Source organism: Nycticebus coucang, chromosome 10 (assembly GCF_027406575.1).
Source record: "Nycticebus coucang isolate mNycCou1 chromosome 10, mNycCou1.pri, whole genome shotgun sequence".
NCBI lineage: Eukaryota > Metazoa > Chordata > Mammalia > Primates > Lorisidae > Nycticebus > Nycticebus coucang.
The window spans coordinates 116,284,549-116,306,225 of NC_069789.1; the positions used below are offsets into that span (position 1 = coordinate 116,284,549).

The window sequence follows — 21,677 nt, forward strand, 5'->3', positions numbered from 1 at the left end:
AAGCAACTTCACCTGCTGAGCGACTCTAGAGCCCTCCCGGGTCTTGGCGGATCCAGGGTCTCCATTGGCTGAGCTTCTCAAGGGGTCAAGACACGATTGGCCCGTGCTTGCAGCCGGAGGGAGGCACGCGGCTGGGGTGCATGCCCCACCAGACGGGCGGGGCAGTGCGGGCACGGGCGGGGGTTGGGAGGAGGGGCGCGCGCTGTGGCGTCCGGTGTTTTGGTTTGGATTTTTTTTTTCCGCGAAATAAGTTTGCTTTGGCCACGCCTCAAGGCTCCTCCTGCCCCCTCCTCCCCTCCACACACACCTCTTGGTGCAGATTGCACAGCGCCTTTCCAGAGCTGCAGATTTTGCAAGAGCCAGGCTCGCCCACCTTGTAGAGGAAGCGCCTTGTGTCCCCTTGCATCTTCGGTTGCAAAGAGCCGGCCGCTTGATTTGGTCACCCCCTCGCCCAGACTGCATGATCTCCCGGGACCCTTGTGAGTTGTACGTTTCTGCACCGGAGACCGCAAATCCCCGTCGCTCTTAGGATTTGCAGCGTTCTGGATACTGGAGGCTTACAAGCTACGCTCGCCCGTCCCTGGGCAGACACTCGCTCAAATCACTGGAGTGCGCCGGTGACTGGCAGGCCAGACCTTCGCTTCTCCATGAGCCCGTGAGTCTGGGGGCAAGTGCCCGGCGATGGCGCGGCCTGTGAGCGACAGGACCTCGGCCCCCCTGCTGCTGGGCGGCCCGACTCCAGGCGGGGGAGCGCTGCTTGGGCTGCGAAGCCTTCTGCAGGGGACCAGCAAGCCCAAAGAGCCAGCCAGCTGTGAGTTCTAGCCCTCACTTCACCCAATACAGACATCCACTCCCTTAGAGATTCAAGTGCTTGGAGAGGGAGTCCACCTTCTCAACCTTTAGCTACTCAATTACTGAGGTGTTTAGGCCCTTAGATTCCTGAGCATCCAGAAAGCGTTGGGCCGCCTCTCAAGCCACAGTGCCAGCTCGCAAGCCCGTCTATCCCGAGGACCCAGGAACTCAAGGAACTCAAGTCCCCAGAGTCCTCCACCCTGAGGCTACGGGAACTAGGCCCTAGCCCCCTCTTCCTTTTGGCCTGAGAGTGTGGACCCCTGGGGTCCAGAGAGAAGGGAGGGGGTGTGTCAGATGCTCACACGGTGGTGACATGGGCTTGGGCGGGACCTCATGGGTCACGTGGAGTCTAAGGTTGAGGAATGTGCCCCAGGAAGAGCCCCTTACAGTTAGATGGTGGGGAGAAAGGGATGCAGTTGCGCAGGGGGCGGGGTGTGTGGTAATTACAGAGGAGTTACAGAGCTGTCATTTTTTTCTCTCACCTACCCAACCCTCCACCTACCCTGTCTCATGTTTCTGAACTTATGTTCCTGTTTCTCTGGGTCGCTATCTGTGTTTTTATACCTTCCCGGGCCTCTGTCCCCATCTCTGTGAATCTGTCCTCTTCTCTGAGTTTCTGTCCACTTGTCTCTGGCGCCCCCGTTTCCGTTCTTTCCCTCTGGGTCCCTTTCTCTCTCTCTCTGGGGTCTCTTCCCTCCAACCCCTGGCCCCTGTTTCCTCTTTCTCTGGATCTCCACCATATGGGTCTCTATGCCCCTTTCTCCCGTGACTCCGACTCGGGGTCTCTTCTCCGTCTCTATCTCCTCTACCCGACCCCGTCTTTCCCGGGCCGCAGGTCTCCTGAAGGAAAAGGAGCGCAAGGCGGCTCTGCCGGCAGCCACAGTCCCGGGGCCGGTCCTGGAGACCGTAGGCCCGACGGATGCCCCAGCTGGGGCAGTGGTGGGCGGCGGGTCCCCGCGGGGGCGCCCGGGGACTGTGCCTGGCTCGGGCCTGTTGGCGCCGCTGCTGTGGGAGCGCACGCTGCCGTTCGGCGACGTGGAGTACATGGACCTGGACGCCTTCCTCCTGGAACATGGGCTCCCGCCCAGCCCGCCGCCTCCCGGTGGCCAGTCGCCGGCGCCCTCGCCCGCGCGTACGCCCGCACCTTCCCCAGGGCCAGGCTCCTGCGACTCAGCTTCCCCCCGCTCTTCGCCTGGGCACGCCCCCGCCCGGGCTGCCCTCGGGGCCGCCAGCGGTCACCGCGCAGGTGCGGCGAAGAGGGCGGGGCGGGACCTCTGAGGGGCGGGGCTGTGCGATGCTAGGGGCCCGGGATGGTGGGATGCGGGCTGCTGGCCCTTGGCCCCAATTCCGAATCCCCTTGACCGATGTCTTGGGAGGGAGCTGGAGTCTTTGTCCTCTAATGGATCAGGGACTTGGTGCCCTGGATCCATAGAGGAGAGACTTGGAACCCCAAATTCTAGGAAGTCTGCCCAGTGAATATAAATTGTGTGGATTTTTCTGTGGGACGCGAGCACAAAGAAAGGGTCAGGATAACTAGTGGAGCCGGGACTGCAAACTAGAAAAAAGGGAGTTATTTACTGAGTGGATCGGGCTCTAGACTCTGAGGTGGAACTGGGATAGCCCCCAAATTCCTAGGCCCTTTACAGGGGCTAAGTCGAGGATTGGTCACAGACTTCTTGTTTACCCAGGACGAAGGGGACTGGCTGCACAAGTTAGGGTCCTCAAGTGTTAGGTGCTATAGCCCCAAGTCCCAGGATCTTGATGCTAGGTCCTGCAGTTGGGGCGAGGGCCACGATTCTTACATTCCTGGGAGAGGAGGGGCTTGAGATCCCAGAATCATGGCACCCTCGTGGCGAGGCGTTTGGGAGCCGAAACGAAGCTCACCGGAGAGCCCCAGGGGTCCTTTGGAGGTTGAGAGGTTGGAGCTAAGACACTGGAAGAAACAAGAGTAAGGGTCTTCCCCTTGGAGCACATTAGGATTTCCAGGGATGGACTAACAGGTCCGGGGTGCCTGGCCCACCTGCCCTTCTTGCGGCTTCAGGGCAGAATCAGGGCCCACCCCTTCCCATCTGCACATTCCCGCGCCACGTGAGTCATCCCTTCTCTCCTGCGCTTCGCGCACGCGCCGTCACGCGCGAGGGGGCGGGGCCTGGGGAACGTGAGGGCGCCCGTGGGGAGGAGGGGGAGGGCGGAAGAGGCGAGGAAAGCAGGCGTCGGCACGTGACTCAGCCATGAACCTGTGTCCTCAGCTGGCCCTTGCTAGCTGTCCCTTAAAGGCACAGGCTCCTCCTTTGGAACCAATCCTCTGGAACCTCAGAGCCCTTGCCGCTTCTCTTCCCTAACCCTTCGGATCCAGTACTCCTAAGAGTCTAACTTAAGATTTTTCAACGCGATGGATTATTATTATTATTTTTTTTTTGGTTTGTTTGTTTGTTTGTTTTTTTGGCCGGGGCTGGGTTTGAACTCGCCACCTCCAGCATATGGGACCGGCGCCCTACTCCTTGAGCCACAGAGTCTCACTGTACCGCCCTCGGTAGAGTGCCGTGGCGTCACATGGCTCACAGCAACCTCTAACTCTTGGGCTTACGCGATTCTCCTGCCTCAGCCTCCCGAGTAGCTGGGACTACAGGCGCCCGCCACAACGCCCGGCTATTTTTTTGTTGCAGTTTGGCCGGGGCTGGGTTTGAACCGGCCACCCTCGGCATATGGGGCCGGCGCCCTACTCACTGAGCCACAGGCGCCGCCCAACGCGATGGATTATTTTCTTTGAACAGCCTCGGGTCTGATTTATGTGTTGTGTAGAGAAAGTCAGTTATGACCGGACCTCAGTTTTCCTGTTTGTAAATGCCTCCATGATGTCTAAGCATCTTTATGGCTTAGGGAACCTTCATTTTGGAGGAGGTTAATCCCTCGTAGGCTTTATGTTAGGTTCTACAAGGACCATCCATAGGCAAATATGATACCTGGGCAGAGGATAGTTTCTGGGAGCCCTCTTCCCAAAATAAATACTCAACTTACATATTTTGTTTCCTCAAGGCTTAACCTCTCGGGACACACCCAGTCCTGTGGACCCAGACACGGTGGAGGTGCTGATGACCTTTGAACCCGACCCAGCAGATCTTGCCCTGTCAAGCATTCCTGGCCATGAGACCTTTGACCCTCGGAGACATCGCTTCTCAGAGGAGGAACTTAAGCCCCAGCCAATCATGAAGAAGGCAAGGAAAATCCAGGTGCCAGAGGAGCAGAAGGTGAGCACCACCAGATGTGGGATTCAGGCTTGGCCAGAGACAGGTTCCACAGCCAGGGATGTGCCTTTTTTCACAGTCAGGTCTGGGCTTCTCACTAGGATTAGCTCTTGGCCTCTCCTGACCTGCAGTCAAGGATTAGTCCTCATTGGCCACGGGGGAAGGGTTTTGGGCCTGAGATTTAGGAAACCAGGGTCATTTGGGATGCAGACTTAACCAGCCTGACTATGGTTGTACAGGCTTAGAGGTTCTCTTATCACTTGGACCCAGAACCCCAAATGGGGCACGCCTTAGGCTCCATGTCAGACTGTGGACTGTCTCCTTAGCAGCCAGTCGGGCTGTGCCTGGGCCTTTGATCTTGGACTTGGTTCATCTGTCTAGTGTTTGTATCTGCCTAGGATGCAGACTTTGCCAGCCTTGCTGGGCCTTGTTTCCTGGGCCTGGACTTCTCACTGGCAGAAGGCTTCATTCACCATTAGCAGTCAGTGCCACACTCTGAAATGAGACATTTTGGGCAATCACTGCATCTTTGTAGCATTCTGATTTTGCTGTTGCTGGAGTCTCCCCAAGCAAGAGATCCCTGAGCTTTTTTTGCAAGACTTTGCTGTGCCTTTGTGCAAGACACAAGAACTTGAAGCACCTAGGACTGGCCTGTAAGCAAAATCTAGATCAGTGGTTTTCTCTGCTAAAGGGCCCTGTTGCTAGGGATTGGATTTGCCCTAACAAGCAGGTACTAGGCTTGAATTAAATGTGGGAGAAAGAAGTGTCGCTGTGAGCTGGGTGATCCTTGTTACTAAGGAATAATCAAATTCCAGGATTGGAGGAATCCAGGTATAATCCTTTAGTGAGGTCTTGAGACAGTCCTCTTTGCTAAGAGACAACTCTTTTTTCAACCAGGTTCTGTTAGGGAGGAGGCACTTTTCTGGCCTCAGTTCAAGACCAAGCAGGTCAGAGACTGGCCACAGTCATTAGGACCACTTAGACTTCACTTTTGTTTGCTGAGGAAGGATGAGGTTGCCTTGGCAACCAGGTCAAAAGGGTCCCAGCTCTGGGAAGATTTTATGGGACATCAAACCCCATCACTTAGAGGATATAAGCTTTCCTTAGTAACTAGGATCTGGAAAGGTAATGATGCATAGGGCAGTGCTTTTCACTGGGAGAAGCTCTCAGACTGCGAAGGCCTTGTTACCAGGAAACAAGCATCCTTAGCAACCAGGAGCTAATTGCAGACCCTTTGTCAAATGCAGAAGGCTTGGGTCTGTTTTATACAGTGGAGACTTAAAGCCTAGTTGCTCGGAGAAGGGTTTATCTCATGCCTTTAGCTGTTTCGAGGGCCTGCAAGGGGAGACTTTGGGTACTCATACCAGCAGAGACCCATTATCCTTTAGGCCCCACTGCTGGGCAAGAAGCAGCCCTGAGGGTTTGTTAAAACTACTGTTCCCTTTCTCTCTTACTGGGGCCTGGTGGACCTCAGTGTCCTTCCACTTCTCCACCCCTAGGACGAGAAGTATTGGAGCCGGCGGTACAAGAACAATGAGGCAGCCAAGAGGTCCCGCGATGCCCGAAGGCTTAAGGAGAACCAGATATCGGTGCGGGCGGCCTTCCTGGAGAAGGAGAACGCCTTGCTGCGGCAAGAGGTGGTAGCTGTGCGCCAAGAGCTGTCCCACTACCGTGCTGTGTTGTCCCGATACCAGGCCCAGCACGGGGCCCTCTGAGGCTGACCCCCCCACTCTATCTGGTGGAGGTCTCCTCCACCTCTCTGACTAGTGCCCTGATACCCTGTTCCCTCTCTGCCCTGTGCCCCAGGGACGTGATGCAGATAAAATACATTTATATTTTTAAGAAAAAGCGAGCCTCCCCCCTCCCTCGTGGGGGTGGGGAGGGTATCTGTGTGTGCCCCCGGCATGTGGGGGTCCCCATCCTCCCAGGACTCCGTTAACACGTTAACGACCCTGAATAAATCTTGAGAACCCCGGAGCCAGTTGTTGTGGAGGCGGCGGCAGCTCCCTGGCCCCAGTTCAAGGCCAGCAGGTCTTTTTTTTTTGTAGAGACATAGAGTCTCACTGTACCGCCCTCGGATAGAGTGCCGTGGCGTTACATGGCTCACAGCAACCTCTAACTCTTGGGCTTACGCGATTCTCCTGCCTCAGCCTCCCGAGCAGCTGGGACTACAGGCGCCCGCCACAACGCCCGGCTATTTTTTTTTGTTGCAGTTTGGCCGGGGCTGGGTTTGAACCGGCCACCCTCGGTATATGGGGCCGGCGCCCTACTCACTGAGCCACAGGCGCCGCCCAGGCCAGCAGGTCTTACTGGCTATAGCCCGCGGGCAGATCTGGGCTGCTTCTGTGGAAGGCAGGAGCTGCCGTCGTGTGGAGGAAGGGCAGAAGGTCTGGGAGGAATGAAGCGACTGTCTTTATTGCATAGACCTTTTCAATTGCTTTTTAGATTGGGGAATTGAGGACGCACGTGAGACAGAACAGGGGATATGAATTTCCTAGCCCCCACTCGCAGAGGGAGGAACATTAGTGCAAATCCGAGCGGCGCCGGCCCCAGGGAACCTGCCCCTTCTGGGCTGATTGGCCAGTTAAGTGGAGGCACCGGAGTGAACAGGCCGAGACCCGGGCCCTGATTGGCCAATTAACTAAGGCCTACCCCTAGGCTCGTACATTCCAGGCACCGTCAATGGGCAACGCATAAGATAGGCTCCGCCCTCAGTCGCCCGAGCTTCCATCCAGCTGTTTGCTAGGGTCTGAATTAACTCCATCCACTAAGGGCGGCTAAAGCTTAGACGCCAGGGTCCACCCACTTGGTCAGGCGCTACTCTTGGGATGGACATTTACATCTAATCTTGATGACACCAACCCTTAGAATTCAGACCCCCCTCCAGCATCACGTCCAGTAACTTGAGAGCGGGCGCAATCCTGAGATAGGGCGTGAGCCCTTGCACAAGGGAACCACTATCCCCAATTTGGCAGCCTGGCCTAACCACCCCCCAGCTCAGACTCTGCCCACTTGGAATGTAGGCCCCGCCTCTGGCGGGCTCCAAGTTTGATTAGGTTCAGGGCTCCCTCTCAGGACAACCAGGAGGCCCAGTGAGCAGAGTACCAAGGCCAGGATGCATCTGCGCCTGCAGCGGCCCATATTCCACCTGCTCCCCGTCCACCGTAAGCACGCCGCGAGGAGTGAGCGGTTCGAGTCGGAAGGCACGGGCTGCAGCGTAGCCCAGCTGCGGACAGCCCAGGGTGAAGTGGCTACCACGCTCCATGGCCAGGAAAAGGCGCAGTAATGTGGCCCGTGAGATGCCACTTCGCACCCAACACAGATGCACCAGGCCATCGTCAAAACGCGCATGGGGCGCCGCTACCAGGTCTGCACCCAGGTGGCTGGGTGATATGGCCAGCAGGAGCACAAAGTCTCCTTCCAGAGTCACCCAGTCTGGGGGCAGTGGAGTGCCCAGTGGAGGCAGCAAGTGGTCAGGTGGGCCCCAGGTAGAGACTGTTATTGGAGCGTCAGGGTTGGGAGGCGGGAGGCCAGAAGATGGGGGGATTTCTGGGGGATCTTTGTTAATAGGTGAGAGTAGAGCTGCCTTGGGAGAACCTGGTGGTGAGGACAGCAGTGGATCTGGGGACAGTGGAGCATCCCCAGCCCCACCCCAGTCCCCAGCCAGCTCTGGGCCCCCACCATTGAGGGACAGGATGGGCAGGGGTTCAGGAGAGCCAGGGGAAGCTAGGGCAGGCTGGGGCAGGGGCAGGGGCAGGTCAGACACTGAGCGATGCAGGGGTGAGTGGGCCACAGGTGGGGCTGAATCTGGGGCCAGGGTCAGCTCTGACTTGGCTCGGGGCAGGCCATGGGTGGAGGTGGGTGAGGCAGGCTCCCCAGTGGCAGGGAGATAGGAGAGGCGTCCACGGTAAGTGTGCAGGGTGGCAAGGCCCAGCACTGTGCCAAGTGTGAAACGGGCACTGCCCAGGGCCCTGAAGCGCTCGCTTTGGATATCCACATCTGATATGAAGCCCCAGGCCACAGACAGGAAGGAGAAACAGCGGGAGCCTGAGGCCAGTGTCACGGAGAGCAGGTCCAGTGGGTGGCCACCACCTCGGCAGAGCAGCAGTGAGCAATTGAGCAGCAAGTCGAGACCCAGGGCTGGCTCAAACCTTGACAGCCAGAAAAGGATGGACACCATGGAAAAGAGCAGATGGGATTTGGTGAGAGGGGAACACAGGGCAGGAGAAAGACATAGACAGGCTGGGGAGCAGACTGGCTGAGACCAGGGAGGCCTGGGTCCTAAGCCTACCACAGCTGTATGGCCTCCTTCAGGTAGACTCTTTTTACTGGGTCAGAATCCCTGTCAGTTCTTTTTTTTTTTTTTTTTTTGAGACAGTCTCACTATGTTGCCCTCTGTAGAGTTCCATTGTATCATACCTCACAGCAACCTCAAACTCTTGTACTCAAGCGTTTCTCTTGCCTCAGCCTCCCAAGTAACTGGGACTACAGGCGTCTGCCACAACACCTGGATTTTGTTTTTTTTTTTTTTAGAGATGGAGTCTCACTTTGTCGCCCCCAGTAGAGTACTGTAGTGTCACAGCTCACAGCAACCTCCAACTCCTGGGCTTAGACAACTCTCCTGCCTTAGCCTCCTGAGTAGCTGGGACTACAGGCGCCTGCCGTAACACCCAGCTATTTCTTTGTTGCAGCTTGGCTGGGGCTGGGTTCGAACCTGCCACTCTCGGGTATATGGGGCTGGCGCCCTACTCACTGAGCCACAGGCACCACCCACACCTGGTTATTTTTAGAGACAAGGTCCCACTCTGGCTCAGGCTGGTCTCAAACCTGTGAGCTCAGGCAATCCACCTGCCTCGGCCTCCCAAAGTGCTATGATTATAGGCATGAGCCACTACACCTGGCCTCCCTGTTAGTTCTTTCATTCCATAAGCACTGAGTGCTTTCTGTATACTAGGCCCAGTTCTAGACTCTAGGGCAGTGATTTTTCTTTTTTCTTTTTTTTTTTTTTTTTTTGAGACAGAGCCTCAAGCTGTCACCCTGGGTAGAGTGCTATGGCATCACAGCTCACAGCAACCTCCAACTCCTGGGCTCAAGCGATTCGCCTGCCTCTGCCTCCCAAGTAGCTGGGACTACAGGCACCCTCCACACCGCCCGGCTATTTTTTGGTTGTAGTTGTCATTGTTGTTTGGTGAGCCCAGACTGGATTTGAATCCGCCAGCTCAAGTGTATGTGGCTGGCGCCTTAGCTGCTTGAGCCACAGGCGCAGAGCCTAGGGCAGTGATTTTCAACTGGTGTGCTGTGAAAATTGTTATAAAGATCATTAAGTAAATTATTTTTGAAAGAAGTTCAAAGCACAGTAAGTATATTCCTTTTGCTTTTTTTTGATTAACATAAATTAAGTGTGCCACGAAAGTTTAACTGTAGGTTCAAGTGTGCCATGACATAAAAAAGGTTGAAAAACACTGCTCTAGGGATATAGCGGAATACAAGCCTGCTAAAAATGCCCAGGAGCTGCGGGGGCATCCCACAGCCAAACTGGCTTACTTGACAGTGGCTTTGGCTGAGGGAGAGAGGTAGGAGGTCTCCAGGAGGGTTCACCCCTCCCTTGTAGTATCCTCAGCCTCCCCAGCAGGAACAGCCAACTTACCCCCCATGCTGGTTCACTGCTCCGGCCAGCGCATTGCCTGAGCCACAAGGGAGAATACCGACAGGCATCTTCACAGCCTCTTCCCAGTCGGGGCGATCTAGGAGCCCGTTCAGCACCTGAAGTGGTGAGAGACCAGATACCTGGGTCCTGGTCCCAGGCTGGACAGTCTTCCGGGGCTCACAGTTAGGGTTCTCCTGTTCTACCTCATAGAGCAGCCCATCTCCTGAGACCGTGACGATGCCGTCCCACTCACTCAGGCACAGTCCTTGGACCAGCTCCCGGGCGTGGTTCTGTCGTTCTAATGTGGGAAAGCAGGCAGTTAGGCATGCTGTCCCACCCACCACTTTGCTCTCCTCGGACTCAAGAGTCCTAACGCCAGCCCCTCGCCTCCCATCCTGACACAGCCCTTACCTGTCTGTATGAGGTTGAAAGATAGCCCAGCTTCAGAAATCATGGGCAGCACGTGGTTCTTACACCACTGCCAGGCCAGGCCCCGCCCCCCAGCAGGATTGACCAGCAGGAGCAATCGAGGTGGCCTCGGCAGAAGCTCAGGGGTGATCTCTGCAGAGAGAGAGTACAGTCTACATAGGCCGGAGACCTAGCCCCTCACCTTGGAAACAGTCCCTTCAAACAGCCCCTAATGGAATTGGTGGAGGGCTGGTATCTGGAGCCTACTGGGACTTTCCCTCTCGTAGCCCTCAGCTGGCTGGCCAGATCCAGGTATGCAGCCCCATCCCCCTCTCCCAGGTGCTAAGACAAAGGCAGAGCTTGGGTGTGAAACCAAATGCACTTTGGACCACGTGTGGGAGGAGGGCACAGAAACTGTGACTCCCACTTTCCTTGCCCAAACACCTGTTAGCCATCGTCAGGTTACTTTGGGGTGTGAGGTTCCCTTATTGTTACCATCTGTTAGGGGTCTGAGGAAGCCAGCAGGTCTTTGGAGTACCAAAGGGTTCTCTCTAGAGCCAATTGAGGATCCTGGAGGCAGAAGGCTCTATCTGAAAGCCTTCTCTGACCTTCCATAGGCTGGATTAGAGCCCCTGTAGGGTTCCTGAGATGACCTAGGAGACTCTGTTGTTCCTACCCCTCTGGGTGGGTGCATGATCATGTCTCAGCTTGCTGCTCTCATCAGCGTGGGAGCTGACTCACCTGTAGTCAAGACTCACAGAAAGGTGTAGGGGACAGGGACAGAAATCTAGTGAGAGCAGCAGATACAAATTATTTTCTCTGCCCGTGTTTTTGTTCCTTCTGTAGCCCATCCCTGTCTGTGTATTACTCTTTCATAGACCCAGAGGAACACATCACACAGACAGACACACAGGAAAATAGACAGATGTGCCCACAGAGGGAGTTCTGCAGAGATAGCAAGATGGCTCTAGGACAGAGCAGTTGCCCAGAACCTCACCCCCATCCCCAGGCAGCGGCAGTCCTCGGAGCAGACATGTGAGGGCAATGGCCCAGCGCTGGGCCTCAGCTCGATTCTCTTCATAAGTGGCTGCCCCGTCTGCCTGAAAGGTGCGGGTGGCTCTGCGCCGGCCCCCACGCCGGCCCCGAGGGTAGGTGTAGATGCAGAAGTAGGCTGCTGAGTCTGAGGGGCTGCGGCTTCGCAGGGTGCAGCAGCCTGAGACCTCAGCCAGTGGGACCAGGCCACCACGGGGCCGAGCTTCAGGTTTTGGACGCAGCCGCTGTATGTGCAGGGCCTGGGATGTGAGAGTGAGGGCGAAGCGTGGGCCACGGGCTGGGTAGGAGCCAAACTCGCCATGTAGGAGCGGAGTGCTGGCAGACAATGGTGGTGGTGGCGGGGCCATGGCCTCAGCCTTGTCCAAGGTGCTCCTAGGCCTGTGACCCCAGCTCCCAGTCAGCTCCTGGTCCGGCCTCTGTGGGAAGGGAGGAGGGCAGGGGTCAGAGTTCAGGACCCCCATGATGAGTGGAAGGAAGGGCAGGGCCTGTGGAGAGGAGACAATGAGGGGGTGGTGGCAGGTGAGACAGCAGCACTAGAGACAGACAGGCCCAGACAAGTGTGGGGGAGAACCTGACGATGCAGGGCAGGGATGAGCTGGGCATGAAGGCCAACATCCTGAAGGGCCCAGAGACCCAGGCACCTAAATGTTCATTTATTCTCCAAATAAGTATTTACTTCCCTCTATGTGCAATCATAATGCTAGTAGCCCTGCAAACACAGCAAGGAACAAAACAGACAATAATCCCTGCCTTCGTGGGGTTTATATTCAAATCAGAAAACAGAAAAACAAGATAAAGGAGTAAAATATATAGTGTGGTGAATGATGATAAGGGCTTTGGAGAAAATTAAGGGACAGGAGGAGGACTGGATGATGGAGATCCAAGCAGAAACAGACATGCAATCACTGAGACATCACATATGGAGTCACCTCCAGGTGCAGTAAACAGGTTACACACAAACAAAAGAGGGAAGGTCTGACAGCCAGAGCAACACTGGGAGAAGACAAACAGCTGGGATAAGAAGATACTTAAGAGAGTAAGAGTTTCTCACCCCAGAGAGAAAGGTAATAGAAGAACAAGGAGGAGAGGCAGGAGGTAGGGATGCGGACAGCTAGAGAGAACAGATGTGACACAGAGGGACTAAGGGGTCAGAGAGGAACCACATGCAAGCACCTGCAACGGATAGGATCCAAGAGCTGGTCCCTGAGCACTGACCTGGGTGTCTGGCCGCCTGCTCTCCAGGGAGGGGGTGGGAGCTGGGACTGAGGTCCCTTCCCCAAAGGCCCTCCCCTGCCCTCTGCCCAGCTTCCGCCTCCTCCTTTGGGCTCACCTTTGTCCTCACTGCCCCGCCCAGCCACCTACCACTCCTGCCCCTTACCTTCCCCTGGCCTAAAGCAGCCCAAACACACCCCCATCTGTGGACTGGCCCTCCAGAATTACCTCTGCCCCTGCCCCAGGCAGTTCCTGCAAGCCCAGGTGTCTGCTCCACCCCCTGACTTGCACTGGCTCCCTCAAATCAGGCTCCAGCACAGAGCCCTAGATGCCCTCCAGTTCTGGGTCTGGGTCTGTCCCTGGTACCCAAGGTCTGGGCCTGGGTCTCTATCCATTGGCCCCCAATCCAAAGGCCTGAGTCTTTGTGCCTGGGTCCCTCGGTCCCGAGCCTCCATTGCCACTCTATTTCCAGAACCCAGTCCCAGGCCCGAAATTCCATCCCTGGATCCCTCAATCCTAGTTCTCATTTTCCATTTCCATCTCCCACCCCTGGTACCCCAGCCCCAGGTCTGCGTCTCTGTTCCTCTCGGTTCCTTAGTCTTCCGACTCTGGTCTCTGCACCGACCCCCGCACCCTCCTCACACGCCAGGTCCTCCTCCACGCAGCCCCTCAAGTCCGCACCAACCGCCCCCATTAGACCCAGGGGTGGGGGGAGGGTGTGCATCCACTTAGCCAATGGCCGTGCGACCGGCCTGAGTCACACCAATAAGAGCACAAGGGGGCTGGGCCAGCCAAATCGGGAGCTTGGCGCAGGGGCCCTCGGCTGGAGAGCCGGCAACTGGGCGGGGCATCGCGCTGAGCGAGACTGGGCGCCATCGTAGGTAAGGGCAGACACGCAGCAGAGGCAGCGTCCCGACCGCAAGGGCAGCGTTATTTCCGCCATCTTTTTGGAGGGCACGTGGATCCGTCCCATCCATTGTGTTCAAAAAAGAAAAGAAGCGTGGGGGAGGAGGTCCTTAACTGCAGAGGCAGAGATCAGATCACAAAGGCCCAGAGACATGCAAGGGGACTAAAAGGTACAAATTAAAGCAGAGAGTTGGGGTCGGGGGAGACAGAGAGAAGTGTTTATTTTTCAGGCAGTTACAGAATCAGAAAGACACAGAGAAAAGAAGATATACAAAGAGACCAAAACAGTGGGATTGAGAATGTACAAGGGAAAGATACAGAAAACCCAGAAAATGACAGATATAGAGACAGATGGATACAGACACTTCTGGAATGAAAATAAGGAAGGAGAGACTCATTAATTCACAAGCTCAAACCATAGTGGAGGCAGCATGAGATAAACATCCCTCACATGACAAGTCTGAGACATAAAGAGAGAGAAAGAGAACAGACCTCTAGGTTAAACGTAAGAGAGGGAGAAAATGTTGGAAGCCCAGAGGTTGAGAGGAACTGAGACAAAGAGAAAGTGAAGATGTTGACAGATACACAGAGGCAAAGACACAGTGAAATTTAAAGAAAGTAAGGTAAATGGCTCCCAGCTACTTGGAAGGCTGAGGCAAAAGAATCGCTTAAACCCAAGAGTTTGAGGTTGCTGTGAGCTATGATGCCACGGCATTCTACCAAGGGCAACATAGAAAGTATGTTTTTTTCAAAAAAAGAAAAGTAAGGTAAAGATACATAAGGAAGGGCTCAGCGCCTGTGGCTCAAGCGGCTAAGGCGCCAGCCACATACACCTGAGCTGGCCGGTTCAAATCCAGCCTGGGCCAGCCAAACAACGATGGCTGCAACCAAAAAATAGCCTGGGATTGTGGTGGGGGCCTACTTGGGAGGCAGAGGCAGGAGAATCGCTTGAGCCTAGGAGTTGGAGGTTGCTGTGCACTATGATGCCACAGCATTCTACCCAGGGTGACAGCTTGAGGCTCTGTCTCAAAAAAAAAAAAAAAAAAAAAAAAAAAAATATATATATATATATATATATACACACACACACACATATATGTATATATACATATATATAAGGAAGGCCAGCTGCAGTGGCTCATGCCTGTAATCAGCACTTTGGGAGGCCGAGGCAGGTGGATTGCCTGAGCTCAGAAGTTCAAGACTACCCTAAGCAAGAGCAAGACCCCTGTCTCTAAAAAGTAGCCTGGTGTTGTGGTAGGTGGCTGTAGTCCCAGCTACTTGGGAGACTGAGGCAAGAGGATTGCTGGAGCTCAAGAGTTTGAAGTTGGTGTGGTGCTATAACTCCACGGCACTCTATCAAGAGTAACAAAGTAAGACTCGCCTGTGGCTCAGTGAGTAGGGCGCTGGCCCCATATGCCGAGGGTGGCGGGTTCGGACCCTGCCCTGGCCCAACTGCAACAGAAAAATAGTCGGGCGTTGTGGCGGGCACCTGTAGTCCCAGCTGCTCTGGAGGCTGAGGCAAGAGAATCGCGTAAGCCCAAGAGTTAGAGGTTGCTGTGAGCCGTGTGATGCCGCAGCACTCTACCGAGGGCGGTACGTGAGACTCTGTCTCTACAAAAAAAAAAAAAAAAAGATATATAAGGAAACCTAGAAACAAAATTGCAGAGAGAAAAGGAGATAAGAGATGGAGTCACTAGAGACAAATGCAGGAAGAAGTTCACTTATTACCAAAACAACGTAACTTGCATACAACCCACAGTAGCAACAGCCCCAGATAATAAGTGCCAAGGAATAATGCAGGGAAAAATGGGGACATGCCACCTGAACTTGGGACCCTGGAAGAAAAAAGGTAGAGACACTCACCAAAAAGGCTAAGCCTTAAACACAGAAACCAAATCAGAGATAAAGGAATTGGAGGGAGGAGGGAAAAAAAAGGGGACCTCTAGGCTAGAAAGACTCTCTGTGACCCTTGGGAAGCCCCTGAATTCTTCACCTCAGTTACCCTGTCTGCAAAATGGAGAGAGAAGTTCTGAGATCACAGATAGAAGGCCTCAGATGTGGTATTCCCACAGTATGATGATCTTGGCTTTCAAATGGACCCTTACCTGGTCCTGCTGTTCCTCTGCTTCAAGGTTTCCATTCATTTGTTGGCTCTCTGCTTTGCTACATCAGCAGGACTGTAGCCCCTGGGTCTTATGCCATAGAAGGGTGGTATAGGCAAGGAGTTAGGCCTCACTGTCTAGGCCTGGCCTTTGTCTCTGTGGAGGAGAGGTAAATGCATAAGAGCACTGAAAGCCAACTGCAGGAGACCCTGACAGGCTCAATGTGCCTGAGGATCAAGAGGCATGACCTCCCTGAGAAAGAAAAAGACAAACAAGTGAGCTACTTCACTGCCCCATCCAGTCCATCTGGTTGCACCCAATAAGTGCTTGTTTTTTTTTTTTTCTTCTGAGACAGTCACAGTCTGTTGCCCTGGTTAGAGTACTATGGCATCATAGCTCACAGCAACCTCAAACTCCTAGGCTCAAGCAATCCTCTAGCCTCAGTTTCCTGAGTAGCTGGGACTACAGGTGTATGCCACCACACCTGACTAATTTTTCTATTTTTAGTACAGACAGAGGCTCACTCTTGCTCCTGCTGGTCTGGAATTCCTGAGCTCAAGCAATCTACCTACCTCGGCTGCCCGGAGTGTTAGGATTACAGGTGTGAGCCACTGCAACTGGCCTCCAATAAGCGCTATTAACAAGAGTGAGGGCTAATTTTTATCAAGTACTTATTATGTGCAAAACACTGACCCAGGCATTTTTATTAACTTATATAATCCTGGAAAACACCCTATATGCCAGGCCTATTTTTTTTGGGAGACAGTCTTATTTTATCATTCAGCTAGAGTGCCACGGCCTCAGCCTAGCTCACAGCAACTTCAAACTCTTGGGCTCAAGCAATCCTTCTGCCTCAGCCTCTCAAGTAGCTGGGACTACGTACAGGCTCACACCAGCATGCCAGGATAATTTTTCTAATTTTAGTAGGAACGGGGTCTGCCTTTTCCCAGGCTGGTCTCAAACTCCTGGCTCAAGCAATCCTCCTGCTATAGCCTCCCAAAGTGCTAGGATTATAGGCATGAGCCACCAGCCTGGCTGCCAGACCTATTATTATCACCCTCTTTTTGTGGATAAGGAAAGGCCCAAGGTCACAGCATAGTTAAATAGCAGAGCCAGGATTTGAATATGGTTGCAGCCTTGCAAGACTATATCTTACTATCTTTCTATGTCTCTACTTCTACTCGGGTCTCCATCTCTCGCCTCTTTCTAAAGCTCCTTCCCACCTCCTGGGCCTCCATTTCCCCCATCTACTGGGTCTCCATTCTTCCTCCTCTCAGAAACTGTCTCTCTCCCTCTAGGTCTGCCTTCCCTTCTCTTTCAGGAGCTGTTTATCCATTCTCCCCTCTACTCCATCCCCCAAGGAGGGCTTCAGTGTGCCTTCTCTGAGCTACAGTACATCCCTCACACCAAAATTGCTGGGCTAGTTTAAACTCTCTGGCTGGAAAAGGCAGCCCACCGATGAAGAGGCTGAGGAGGGGCCAAGGAAGAGCCATCTAGGTACAGGAGAAAAAAACTGAACAAAAAAGGTGGAAGGAGCTATAAACTGAGCTGCAGCAAGTTGGTCTCGGGTTAGACCTCAAGAAGGACTTCCGAAGCCTGGGCTGCGCCTAGGAAGTGAAGCGCGAGATAAGGCAGAGATGAACCTGATAAGGAATCCCTCAAAGTGTGGGGTCAAAGGTATTCCCAGGCGTGGACTAGCCAGGCCAGCTCCGCCTCCTCACCTCCAATACTCGGCCAGCCGGGTCCTCCAGCAGCCACCGAGAGACTGTCGCTGTCGGGCAGAGAGTCACCCCGCGACGAGACCTCCTAGCTCCACGCATCTCTCTCGCTCCCAAATCCCTTTCTTCCGGAAAGCTATAGAGAATAGGCACTGGATAGGGCCAGAGAGGCCCCCGACGTACTGGCCCTTCCCTCCTCGCGCTTTTTCCTCTTTGGTGGTTTCTCCGCCTTATTCTGTTTTCGCCTATCTATCCAGTCCTCCAACTCACCACAGAGAAGCCCGGATAGTGGTAGAGCGCCGTGTCGCGCTCATGTGACGTCACGACAGCGTCCAGCTCTGTAGGTTTTCCCCGCCCATTTCAACCCATTTCTCTCTTTCCGGACCTGGCCGAGAGGGTGTCGCCATCATGGTGAGCTAGCTTTGTGGCTTTAGGGTCCTGGCCATCCGTCGCCATCCGCTGTGGTCTCGAGCTAGGGCCATGCCGGAAAGAGGCAGGGGTTTCGCAAATGTCCGAAAGAGGCGGCTCCCGAAGTGGGGGGCTACTGTGAGAGCCCAGAGACAGGATGGGTCCGAGTTAGCCTCTGGTTCCTCCTGTAATGCTACGTTAGTGGTCTGGGAAGCTGAGTGATACGCTTGGGGGTCACAAAGCCAGGAAGTTGCGGAGCCAGGATTCGTACCCAGGTGGCTGGCTTCGCAGCCATTCTTGACCACTTGCCTTTGCTGCCGGCGCTGAGATCTGTCACTTCTTAGTCTGGAAAGTTGGATTCTTGGGGGCATGGTCTACAGTTAAATACTCTGGGTTTTAGAGCCAGGCGGGGCTGTGAGTCTCAGATCTCCACCCACTTGCGGTGTAGCTTTCCAGGCCTGTGCTCCCGTGTTTTATAATTTCACGAAAAACGTAGTAATCTTCTCTTAGAGGTTTGTGAGCTTAGAAAAAAGTAACAGGAAGTACTCAGCTGTTAATACTAACACAATCTAAAAAACTTCAGTTACTCAGAAAATGAGGGTGGGAATCGTGGGCTTCTCAGCTTTAAAGTAGCGATAACAAGCTGTCTCATAGCTGTTAGATTCTAGTTGTATTGTTCAGTTCTAAATATTTGTTGCCATTATTTAATACAGCTACTTCACTGAAGTGTTTCAAGGTACTTTGTGCCATGTGCAGAAAGCTTTGCATGGATCCCACCTTTTATGGATGGATCATTTGTGGTTCAAGGTCTCCCAGTGATGGACCTGGGATTAGAGCTGGTGTGTCAAGAGTTTGGGGCCCAGCTCAGTCTTGGAGATAAGTAATAATTGTGACCATTTGTCGGGTAATTGGCCTAATTCAAAACTGGATCCCTGGTTGCCTTTTCACCTTACAGGGAGTCGATATTCGCCACAACAAGGACCGAAAGGTTCGTCGCAAGGAGCCCAAGAGCCAGGACATTTACCTAAGGCTGTTGGTCAAGGTGAGTTTGGGGCTTGAGGTGTTTAGATGGGCTCACCCCAGATCTATGACACAGATTCTCCATTCAGTGTTGGTAACAGTCTTAGGGGCCTGCAGGGCAGGCTCCCACATCTGGTCTGTCCCAGAGTGCCAGTGTTTTTAGCTTCTAGGCTATCTGCAAATGGGGAGGGGGTTTCTAGTCCTTTGCTAGGAAGGACCTGGCCCACTTCTCTCTCTTGAGTTCCTTGGGATGCAGAGAAAGAGATAAAAAACCTTGTGGTCCCCAAACCGTGTTTGCCCTTCAACTACAAAGTTGTGAGGGGAATGGGCTGTCCCAGGTTCTCCTTACTTTTCCCTTCCTTTCCAGCTGTACAGGTTTCTAGCCAGACGAACCAATTCTACCTTCAACCAGGTTGTGCTAAAGAGGTTGTTTATGAGTCGTACCAATCGGCCACCACTGTCTCTTTCCCGGATGGTAAGTGGCAGGTGCAGGCAGCATAGGAGGATCTGGGAAGCCACTGGGCATTCTCTGTCTGGGAGGGAGGGAATAGACTTAGAGCACTGCAGTAGCAATCTGCGTGTCTGCTGGATTCTGGGCCAGGAGGTGGGGGTGGTCACAGTGGCTTCATGAGACTGCTTTAAGGCTTCAAAGCATGCAACAGGAGTTTTACATGTTAAAAGCTTTTTATAGGAAATATATGTTGAACAGCTTGTGTTTGCATTTTGTAATCTGGAGGTTTTCTCAAGCTAGACCTGAGATGAGGCCTGTTGTAGTTTGAGGGATGTGAGTGGGTTTAGCCTATTTAGGAGGTACAACTGTCTTGGTTTGGGGGCACTTATGTGCATCCTCCTCTCCCTCCCTCCCACCCCCCCACCCCCACCAAGATCCGGAAGATGAAACTTCCTGGCCGGGAAAACAAAACAGCTGTGGTTGTGGGGACCATAACAGATGATGTGCGGGTTCAGGAAGTGCCCAAACTGAAGGTGAGTGGAGTGGGGGCTAGGATACTCTTAGGGGTGAGTCAAGGGCACAGGCCATGGAGTAGAGTCCTACAGATTCGATTTAGACTTTGCTCTGCTGTAGCACCTCCATTCTCATTATCTGTCACTTGCTGGTGAGGTTAACATCATGTATGTCCAGGTGGCATTTAGAATTGGGTGCAGGTCATCATGGGCATAGTTAGTGTGAGGACCCTATTGTAATCTGTTGACAGCATTAGCTCTTGAGCCTGACAGCCTGTGCTCAGATAAAGATTTGTCCACTCTTGAATGTGTCCTTAATCTTTTATTGCCTGAGTTAATGACACATAGGGTTGTGGTCTTAAAGGAGTTTCTAGATCTGTGAAGGGTTAAGAGCAGCTGCCATTGGCTCGGCGCCTGTGGCTCAAGCGGCTCAGGCACCAGCCACATACACCTGAGCTGGCGGGTTCGAATCCAGCCTGGGCCCGCCAAACAACAATGATGGCTGCAACCAAAAAAATAAAATAGCCCGGCGTTGTGGCGGGCACCTGTAGTCCTAGCTACTTGGGAGGCTGAGGCAGGAGAATCACTTGAGCCCAGGAGTTGGAGGTTGCTGTGAGCTGTGATGCTATGGCCCTCTACCCAGGGTGACAGCTTGAGGCTCTGTCTCAAAAAAAAAAAAAAAAAAAAGAACAGCTGCTATTAACCAGGGAGCTTCTGGTAATAAGTAACGGTGGTGTCCTACCCAGTAAGCAGCTGGGACTCTGCTGGGTTTGGCAGTGGGTAGTCCCAGCAGCCTCTCCGTGGCCCTGAAGGGATATATTTTTTTTTTTTTTTGGTAGAGACAGAGTCTCACTTTATGGCCCTCGGTAGAGCGCCGTGGCCTCACACAGCTCACAGCAACCTCCAACTCCTGGGCTTAAGCGATTCTCTTGCCTCAGTCTCCCAAGTAGCTGGGACTACAGGCGCCCGCCACAACGCCCGGCTATTTTTTGGTTGCAGTTTGGCTGGGGCCAGGTTTGAACCCGCCACCCTCCGTATATGGGGCTGGCGCCTTACCGACTGAGCCACAGGTGCCGCCTCTGCAGGGATTCTTAACCCCATCTGCTACATCCCTCTAGGTGTGTGCTTTGCGCGTGAGCAGCCGGGCCCGCACCCGTATCCTCAAGGCTGGGGGCAAGATCCTCACCTTCGACCAGTTGGCCCTGGACTCCCCCAAAGGCCGTGGCACTGTCCTGCTTTCCGGTGAGTGATGCTTAGTGATTCTCAGGTGGGGGTCAGAAGGAGCTGTGTGGCTACTGGCAGACCTTTACCCTCCCATGTCTAGGTCATACACCCATCTCCCACCCCAAATCATTCTCAGCTCTGTAAGGGCCAGTTGGAGAGTGGCTTCATGCAGGAGCTGAAGGCCAGGTCCCGTCTGATCCAATTCTCCCTTCTGCAGGTCCTCGCAAGGGCCGGGAGGTGTACCGGCATTTTGGCAAGGCCCCAGGAACCCCGCACAGTCATACCAAGTGAGTATTGGGACCCCATCCTGCAGGTCCAGCCTCAGCCACCCTTCCACCTGCTTCTCTTCCTCATGCCAGTCAGCCTCAGGCTCTTTATAACTGCTTTCCACATCATCTTGCCCAATTTTTCCTTCAACTCAAGAGTGGTATTGGTCTCTCTGGGCAGGTAGTGTTAAAATGTAGGCTCTCAGGCCTGAGTGGGCATCTCCTTGGGGGAGCCCGGGGCCTCGATTTTACCCAGCCCTTGCAGTGCTCAGGTTGGGGCTTTCCAGGTCTTGGGAGGCACTTTATCTGTCCTTCTGTGCATCTTGGTTCCCTACACTGCCAAGCTTTTGCAGCAGCCTACAGCTTTCTCAAGCTGAGCAAGGTGCCTTTTGGGGGTCTTTGCACTACTTCATTAGCCCAAGCATTGCTGCCTACCACTGTATGATGGGTACCCTCTGACCTAATGGCCTTTTCCCCACAGACCCTATGTCCGTTCCAAGGGCCGGAAGTTCGAGCGTGCCAGAGGCCGACGGGCCAGCCGAGGCTACAAAAACTAACCCTGAAACCTACTGTTCTATTAAAAAGATTTTGGATGCGGATGGCCTTCTGTGTGCTTTTTGGGCAATGGGTTGGGGGATTGGCTTCTGTGG

At 54.0% G+C, this 21,677-nt stretch overlaps 4 protein-coding genes across 9 annotated transcripts in view; 2 read left to right on the plus strand and 2 right to left on the minus strand.

Annotated features, from left to right (window-relative positions):
* LOC128596757 (galactoside 2-alpha-L-fucosyltransferase SEC1-like) overlaps positions 1 to 152 on the minus strand; it is a 36,380-nt gene extending 36,228 nt beyond the window's left edge. The window contains exon 1 of the mRNA XM_053606449.1: positions 13 to 152. The gene's annotated coding sequence lies outside the window, so the exon portion shown is untranslated. The remainder of the gene's footprint in view (positions 1 to 12) is intronic.
* On the plus strand, positions 40 to 5,945 carry DBP (D-box binding PAR bZIP transcription factor). The gene is made up of 4 exons (XM_053606481.1): positions 40 to 811; positions 1,688 to 2,098; positions 3,889 to 4,100; positions 5,597 to 5,945. Exons 1-4 carry the CDS (start codon positions 682 to 684, stop codon positions 5,810 to 5,812), a joined length of 969 nt encoding a protein of 322 aa, XP_053462456.1. The 5' UTR covers positions 40 to 681; the 3' UTR covers positions 5,813 to 5,945.
* A 545-nt stretch (positions 5,946 to 6,490) lies between these two features.
* On the minus strand, positions 6,491 to 17,284 carry SPHK2 (sphingosine kinase 2). Of its 5 annotated transcripts, none has more exons than XM_053606445.1 (7): positions 17,150 to 17,284; positions 15,432 to 15,584; positions 11,150 to 11,621; positions 10,156 to 10,305; positions 9,948 to 10,042; positions 9,745 to 9,860; positions 6,491 to 8,248 (listed from the first exon to the last, which is right to left on the minus strand). In XM_053606445.1, the coding sequence occupies exons 2-7, from the start codon at positions 15,468 to 15,470 to the stop codon at positions 7,156 to 7,158; spliced, it is 1,965 nt and encodes a 654-aa protein (XP_053462420.1). In that variant the 5' UTR covers positions 15,471 to 15,584; positions 17,150 to 17,284; the 3' UTR covers positions 6,491 to 7,155. The 5 variants fall into 5 exon arrangements, with proteins under 5 accessions (XP_053462420.1, XP_053462419.1, XP_053462418.1 ...); XM_053606444.1 differs by having other exon boundaries at positions 11,150 to 11,690; XM_053606443.1 differs by lacking the exons at positions 15,432 to 15,584; positions 17,150 to 17,284 and adding an exon at positions 12,974 to 13,284.
* Positions 17,285 to 17,416: 132 nt separating this feature from the next.
* Positions 17,417 to 21,622, plus strand: RPL18 (ribosomal protein L18). Of its 2 annotated transcripts, none has more exons than XM_053606488.1 (7): positions 17,417 to 17,557; positions 18,510 to 18,596; positions 18,942 to 19,049; positions 19,460 to 19,558; positions 20,656 to 20,779; positions 20,979 to 21,048; positions 21,509 to 21,622. In XM_053606488.1, exons 1-7 carry the CDS (start codon positions 17,555 to 17,557, stop codon positions 21,582 to 21,584), a joined length of 567 nt encoding a protein of 188 aa, XP_053462463.1. In that variant the 5' UTR covers positions 17,417 to 17,554; the 3' UTR covers positions 21,585 to 21,622. The 2 variants fall into 2 exon arrangements, with proteins under 2 accessions (XP_053462463.1, XP_053462462.1); XM_053606487.1 differs by lacking the exon at positions 17,417 to 17,557 and adding an exon at positions 18,304 to 18,393.
* Positions 21,623 to 21,677: the final 55 nt, after the last annotated feature.